The sequence below is a fragment of the Morone saxatilis genome, unplaced genomic scaffold, assembly GCF_004916995.1.
Source record: "Morone saxatilis isolate NCDOM2014 unplaced genomic scaffold, NCSU_SB_2.0 Contig16, whole genome shotgun sequence".
Lineage (NCBI taxonomy): Eukaryota > Metazoa > Chordata > Actinopteri > Moronidae > Morone > Morone saxatilis.
In genome coordinates, this window is record NW_023339718.1 from 1,195,718 (window position 1) to 1,203,622 (window position 7,905).

Below are 7,905 nucleotides of genomic sequence, written 5' to 3' on the forward strand. Positions count from 1 at the left end.
GGGCCGCAGGTCGGACTCGAACCCTGGGCCGCTGCAGCAAGGACTCAGCCTTGGTACGTGGGTCGCCAGCTCTACCTACTGAGCTAACCGGGCGCCCATAAGTGTGTTTTAATAGAAAGTGGTACTGCATTTTAAATTTATATTGTATCTTATGACAAGTTTTTCATCCAGGGACAAGTGCACGGTATTGTAAAAGTGTAAACTGTAACTGCAGTTAAAGTCCAAGTTTGAACACTTTATATCATCATCAGTTTTTATAGAAATACTCACCCCTCCTTGGACTTTTTCATGTTTTATTTTTACAATCGTAATTAATTAATCAGTCAGCGGGGACCTTGAGGGACCCATTAATCCGTCTTTGCCACTTGGGGTATTATCTGCATCCTAAACTAATTTTAACAGGACAATCCTCTTACATTTGTTCATTCCCAGTGGCTCCTGCCAACACTGGCTTGTTTACTCAAGACTTGGTGGTATTTAAAATCATATTATATATAGATATTTTTTCTATGATGAAACAAACACAGATAGAGAGGAAGCTGTCAGTTTCATGAATCAGACGTAACATTTAATACATGCAATATTACATTTATTTTTTCACATAAAAAGATTATCATACATTGCCAGAAAATAAGGATGTGTATGGAGGACAAAATCAGAAAATTACAGGTAAATTAATCAATAACTAAATCCATTACATACAAGACACAATAAACAAAATATTAAATAATACATAGAATAAATAAATATATAAGGTGAATAAACACAAATTAAGAAATAAATGAGAGATACAGTGCATTAACAGGAAATGTATTTCTCTATTTAATTCCCTTTATTGCTGCAGGCTAAGATTACGAGGCTGTGTAAACACATGTAGGTGGTGTTTAACACTGTTATTCATTGTCATAGTGCCTTTCTAGATAGGATTTACCTTACTTGGCTGACAATGAAATATTTTTTATTTTGGCTCACTATGCAACAAAGTACCACCACATCATCAACGTGCCTGCCAAAAACACCTGGCAAACCGCAAATGCTATTAAGGATTAACATTGTGACATCAGGAGAAAGAGGAAAATTGGCTACAGCGGCAAAGTGCCAAAGAAAAGCAAAAATGTAATATCATATTGCAGAAAACTCAACATATAATATATCATATGCCATAAAAACGGACAAGGAAAGTTAACGAGTAAGGACATTATTTGTCTTTTTGATTGCATAGTGCTGTATTTTCCCTTTATTTTAATATTAGTTATCAGGCCATTTTAATGAAAGACATTTTGACATGTCACTGCAGGAAAATCAGATAAATGTGCTACATTTGATTTAGATGTAGCAGTTCTGGGATCCTGGAACAGAGCGATCATTTATGTTATTAGTTGCACCTGTGCTCTCAAGACAAGTGAAAATGTCTGCCATCAGAACCATCTGAATGTGTATATGTACGGTGTTTGTAATGTAGTGTTATAAATAATAGTTGTAAATAATGGCTGATTTTGTCCTCCATAGACAGTAAAGTGGGATGTAATACTTACATTCACTACCTTCATATCTGGATTTTAGCGCTTAGTTGGGTTTCATAGTTTCAACTTTTGGGGGATGGACCTCGAAGAGGTTAACAGTCCTCAAAGTAAAGTACCATTTTTTCCATGTCATCAAACAACCTTCAAAGTTTGGCAGGGATGGCAACATTTTTGTTTTTATTCTATTAAAGAGCTTATACAATTAGTCCTGAACTTCTTCGTTCACTCATCTACTCCATTAGCTCACATCTGAGAGTAAGAACATTTAAATGTTTGAAAACGGACTCATAAACATAGAGAACAATACTAAGCCTCATCTGCCAGTAGTAGACTGGTTCAGTATTTGTAGATTGTGAAGTCTACAATGTCTTTTTTTTTCTTAAGCACCCATCAAATACATTACAGTGCAAACAAGTCAATGTGGAAACATTTCAATAAAATGAGGCAAGTCATAAGATTGAAATGTGTCAGCCACACAGTCAGACTTCTTTTAATACAGTCTGTCAGAGTTGAATTGGCCCCTCTTGCTCACGTGCCTAGTCACCAGTTAATGATATCTCGGACATGGCCCCACAGCTTGGTGATCCACAGGTTCACCCCAAGCTCTGTTAAGTACTGAAGCTCTGGCATCAACATCTTACGGCACAACTTGCGATGCGCCTTGTCCACATTCTTATTCAGGTTATAGCCCATGATGGACTTCTCTCCAATGGGCTGCCAGGGCTGCATGGCTGTCTCTTGGATTCTGCCAGCTTCTACAGCACGACCACCCTCAATGCAGATGGAGGCCATCTCCGCGTTTCTTCTCCTGAGCTCTGCCACATCCTTAGCCATCCGCCCATGTCCGTATGCATTTACTTTCCTCCAAAAAGTCTGGTTGAAATGCTGGTATAGCTTCCAGTCAATAGCGTTCCACTCAAGAGCCCTAACCCTTAGCTCAGGGGTCAGTTTAGACACAGTGGATCCCTTACGGGCGTTGAGCTTGAAGAAGAGCAAGTCGTCCATCTCCCAGCAGAGGGCATCCTTGAGCAGAATGAGTGATTCCTCAAAGTATTCCACCAACATGACCAGCTGAAAACGGTCAGTGATGAATTTGATTCCCTCTTCCACCCGCGGATCATCCAGCTCCAGAGTGTTGTCCTGTCCAAAGTCGAAGAACAGCAGATTCTTGAGGTAGAAAGAGTTGAAGCCCTCTGGATCAAAGTAGCAATGGGGGTCACGTAGAAACTCAGTCAGCTTGTCATCACCTGGTATCTTCCAGGTCAAAGGCACCAGCCGGCCAAAGTAGTGGAAGGAAGACTCAAAAAGCTCTGCGGGGTCTCGCAGAATAGTGATATAGGAAGTGTCCATAGGTAGCAGCTTGGCCACCTCAGGTGCATTGAAGCGCAAGTGATTACAGATAACATTGAAGCACATTCCAGGTCTGTAGTCTTTGACCTGGGAGCGCTGGAAAAGAGATGGGTAGAAGAAGTCATTCCTGCTGTCAGGGAAGGCAAATTTGAGCCGGTGCTTCTCTCCAAAGCGGAAAAGGATGTTGAGGAAAGTGCTGCTAGCTGTTTTGTGGGTCTTCATGAACATGATATCCACTTTAGGAGTGCAGGTCTGGCCAGTGGTTTGTTGTGAGCTGTTTGTGGTTGGTTTAGGGTGGAGCTGGGATGGACGGTGGGCACATGAGTAAGGCACTGGAACCCTACAGAGAGGAAAAACAATCAAATAATAAATGTGCTGATAATACTGATGAAGTCTCAGAAAAACAGCACATTTAAGAAGCTGTAACCACAAAAATATTTGACATTTTTGCCTGAAAAATTACTTAAATTATAATTTTTCTGTCAATTAAATATTAGTTTCAGCTCTTAAATACAGTAATTTAATATACTGCATATTTTACATTATATTTCCTACAGAACACATGTACACCAGTGTGATGAGTCTTACTCAGGCAGACTGATGTGCATCTGAGGAGTGGAGAGGCAGTAAAGCAGGATCATACAGCTGGTCAGGAGGGTGCCTAGGACCAGGCCTTTGCACATGGACCTCCACTGCCTCCCTTGCTTGCCAGCCATGATCCAGCAGAATCGAATCTTAAAAACACAGAACATCGTAGAAGAAATTGGATCAATGGAACAAATGACCTATAGTCTACGAATTAAAACGGAGCTATGTACTGTAAGATGGACAAAATGGCACCTGTATGTGACAAAGTAGTGTTTAACCCCCCTTGTGTTTTTGTATTTTTGTACCTGTTTGTTATTGATTGATTAAAGAAAAAATAAAGTTTAAAAGAAAACAAAAAAAAACAAAAAAAACAAAAAAAAAACACAGAACATCATATTCATCATCATCATCATCATCATCACCATCATCATCGTCATCGTCGTTGTCATAATAAGCATTTTTTGTTATTTTCAAGATAGAAACAATAAAACCACAACTACAATGTTCTTTGCTAGTATGAGGCTTTGTGTGACAGCACTTTGAATGATTTATTTATATGGCAACTTGGAGATAAATTAAAGTGTAAAGTGACTCTATCAGTTACAATCTCTGTTCTCTGGTTTCTACTGGAGTGGACACAATAACATGAACACCTATAAAATATAAAGCTATAGCATAAAATTGTAACAAACACATTACAGCATTACCGTGTTGTGACTGTGACAGTGAGGTGTATATTCAACTGGTGATTTTAGTATTCTGTTTTTCACAAATTGTAGTGTTTGTTACAGGACTACATCATATTTCTTCTCTCAATTCATGTAAATGTGCGGACCACCTGGAATAAGATTAGCAATCTAAATTTTGTTATTCAATGGTTTAAAAATGACACTGTGACCAAGAGGAAAGGAGAGGATTGGGGTTTTGTTAGTATGTGATACTGTCATGCACCTGATTATTTGGGTAAAACAATTTCACCAATGATTCACTAATGGCAGTTCCAAAAACTGTAATTTCTTGTGTAGAGTACAGTACCGTCATCAGTGGGACCATAATTTAAGGTGCTCAAGAATATTTACCCACAGAGAGGCTCATTCTTAGTGTTTTTGACACAGATTCACAGAGAACCTCTTTTCACTTGGCTGTCCACTTCATAAACATTTTAAACACAGGGTGTAGTTAAAATTGCATGGTGAGCTACAAAATGACATACTTGCGACTTGAAATGAGCCACCCTGTGTTTCTCAGCTGCCCCATAGAATAAATAATGCATTACCGTGGAAAGTGATATTGCATTCCCCCCTGCAGACTGCGGTAAGACGAGCCACCTGCTGACTCAGCTACACACTCCAGCTGGAATTTGCAGCATTATGTGACCCAATGTGACTCCAACACTGAGCTGGCTTTTATTGCTATAACAATCATATTGCAATATTTATTCTGAATACATTTTGTAAAGCTGAAAATCAGATTTCAGTGAAAGTGCTCTAAACTTTTTAATATATTTTAGTCTTAGGTATTCCTTTTTACTGATTTTCATCATAATCAGCAGATAAGTTGAGTTTTGTCCTCATTTTACTCTTTTCTATCAGCTAAAACACATTCTGAGCTGACCTCACCATGAGACGACCCTGACCACCGTAAACTGTGATGAATAATGTACTTTTGCAGCAAGGAACAGAGTAAAGTCATGAGTTAAAATCAGTTAAAGCTCAGTATAGAGAAAATCTTTAAAAACAGGAAAAGAAAATAGTTTTTGTTACCTATTTGCTGTCTAGGATGGACTTGGTGGATGAAGAACTTGAATCCTTTGCTTTGATAAAAGTACCAACACTAAAATGTAGAAATACTGCATTACAAGAAAAAGGTCCACCTGAATTCAGTATTATCACTCAAAAGTACTTGAAGTATCAAAAGTAAAATGGCCTGTGACTGATATATTATTACTGTTGTAGCTGCTGGAGGTGGAGCTAGTTTTAAATACTTTATATACAGTTCGGGAGTTCAGTCCAGTGGTTCCCAGTCTAGGGTTTGGGCCCCTTAAAAGGGTCACAAGATAAACATGAATGGTCATAAGAATAATGGGAGAGAAGAAAAAATAAAGTTCTGATAGAAGAAATTATCTTAATTTTTTCAGACTTTTTTCCAATTTTGATTTTTTGTGAGATAATAGATCCATTTTTACTTTTTTGGACTACAAACAGTTATTATAATAAAACAATCTGAGAGGGGAAATGTCTCTGTAGTGGCATTGCTAACAACCCATATACATGAAGGGAGCTTTAATCGTTAAGGATTTACAAGCCACGACTCTTTTAACTTTTAATAATGCTTTGTATTCAATTATCTTATCTGCAATGTAACTTGTAACTACAGTTGTCAAATAATGTAGTAAAATAAGGAAATATAGCATAAAATGTAAATACAGAAGTACCTCAAAGTTGTACTTTCCACTACTGGGTACAATATAAAGTATAGAGAGATTCAGCTGACAGTCACATACAGATCAGACACCTCTGAAGGTTAGCTCTGCTTTACACAGACACTACTGCCAATAATGGACAGCACCTGTCGTGACAACAAAGATTTTATATTATGTGACTGCTTCCAAGATGCAAATGATTGTTATCCCTGCTACCATTGTTTACAGTCTTTCACTGTACTAGTGCTCCACAACATTGGCTATAAATCACCTGTTTGCTTGCAGTCATCCATTACATTACAGATTGAAAATCTTTATGCAGAAACCTACATTAGTGACCCCCCCATGTGTACTAGATCAATACATAAATCATCACTTTCTGTATTACTACTAGGGATGGGATTTTAGTTTTTCAACAATTGTCCAACTGATCATGTTGATATTTTGAAAGAAATCTGAGATAAAGAATTTAAATTCAGAATTCAAACAGTGCAAGTTTTCCATTTTTCTTCCTGTCTGTGGAGCTGGGTGTGTTGACAATCCTATAAGGTGTTTGGGGCATTTTCTCTCCTTTTCTGTTAGAGATAATAACTGAAGTTACACTGCTTTTGTCCATGATCATGTTTGTAAATCACACACCAGCGTTTTAATGAACACCTGGTGAATAACTATGATAGTCATTTGACAATCCCAGTCTAGTCTTAAGTTTAGTGGTGGGTTTTTTGGTGTCCAGCGTGTCATTTATTATTCATTTTTGGATTTTGTCCAGCTTTGGGTTATGGCATGTTGGCCTGAGTTACTATGCGTGTCTCTGTCCTATGAACTGTAGAGTTACATTTTAGTTTCAGTCTTATCATCAGAGCATTATACAAACATTACTCTTCAAACACAGCTAAAAGGAATATTTCTGCTCTTTGTCTGGGCTCCATGAAGGGGCTATTATGGAGACATGTGAGAGAGCTTTCTTTCTGCCATCAGAAGCCGTTCTGTTGGGGGACATTTGAGGAGAAGTTCAATTGTAGAAATGCCGAATGAATTTCAAGGGACATTATTTTCTCTCCTGCTGCCTGATATAACCTCCAAACCTGAGATCCTATTGGACATATAACAGGAAGTGTTATTTTTTTAAGCTAGTTGATATAATTGTTTGCTTAAGTTTCCCCCCAAAAGTAACATATAACCTCGGTGTATCCTTGTGGGATGTAAATTCATCCATTATCCTGAAATGTTCTCTCACATATTAACCATTAAGAGTTGCTACAGACAACATTACAGCCCATATTCAGCCTGAAAATGTTTACCCTGAGCTTTGTGTGGCGGCACACCAAACTCAAAGACAGATTTATTTACTGTTCTGGTACAATATGAACTCAGTTCAACTCAGATTATGTTGAACTATTTTCCTTGTCTGCATTTCATGTGTACATAGCTGAAGGTGTTAGTATAATAATGTCAGGACTATGTTGTTTTTCTTACATAAAATGATTAAGACCATTATCAGTATTACAAAACACAAAATAAGATAATTTTGGAGACATCTTAATTCAATAAAAACACTGAAGAATGATTTCTTACCCTCATGCATAAATCCAAAGAGAAACTAATGGATGTTTTTCTTATCCAACTGCATTGTCTTCTTCCTTTCCATCCAGTTCCAGATGACTAATACAAGTTGATGTCCCTCCTACAGCTGTTCTTATGTCTGATCTTGACGTACACATACTGTCATAGACCCAGCACAGTCCTGGGCTCCCCTTATCACATATCCAGTGCTATGGAGCTCATTCATCTTGTTGCTGTTCCACTTCTCCTCTTTCTCCCTGCATGAACACCTGATGCCTCAGGCTACCTGCCACCCCGCCCTCCCCTCCCTCCCTCAACTTTCAATTCCAAAACTGATCTCGTTGAATAAAGCACTGCAGGGAGGCTCATCTAGCCACCTGTGTAGTCAGGGTTTCTGTCAGGGGACATGTAAGGAGAAAATAAAGGAGGGAGGGAGGGAGAGGGAGGGAGGAGAGAGAG

General features: G+C 38.3%; 1 protein-coding gene across 1 annotated transcript; it reads right to left on the reverse strand.

Annotated features, from left to right (window-relative positions):
• Positions 1-561: 561 nt before the first annotated feature.
• On the reverse strand, positions 562-7,770 carry gal3st1a (galactose-3-O-sulfotransferase 1a). The gene is made up of 3 exons (XM_035659056.1): positions 7,459-7,770; positions 3,462-3,607; positions 562-3,213 (listed from the first exon to the last, which is right to left on the reverse strand). Exons 1-3 carry the CDS (start codon positions 7,462-7,464, stop codon positions 2,064-2,066), a joined length of 1,302 nt encoding a protein of 433 aa, XP_035514949.1. The 5' UTR covers positions 7,465-7,770; the 3' UTR covers positions 562-2,063.
• Between the last annotated feature and the right edge of the window lie 135 nt (positions 7,771-7,905).

What these genes read in the sequence shown, in the direction of transcription:
- gal3st1a (XM_035659056.1), bottom strand. An exon ending in ATGCACATCAGTCTGCCTGA is followed by an intron (nt 3,214 to 3,461) that starts GTAAGACTCATC and finishes TCCTCTCTGTAG; the next exon opens with GGTTCCAGTGCCTTACTCAT.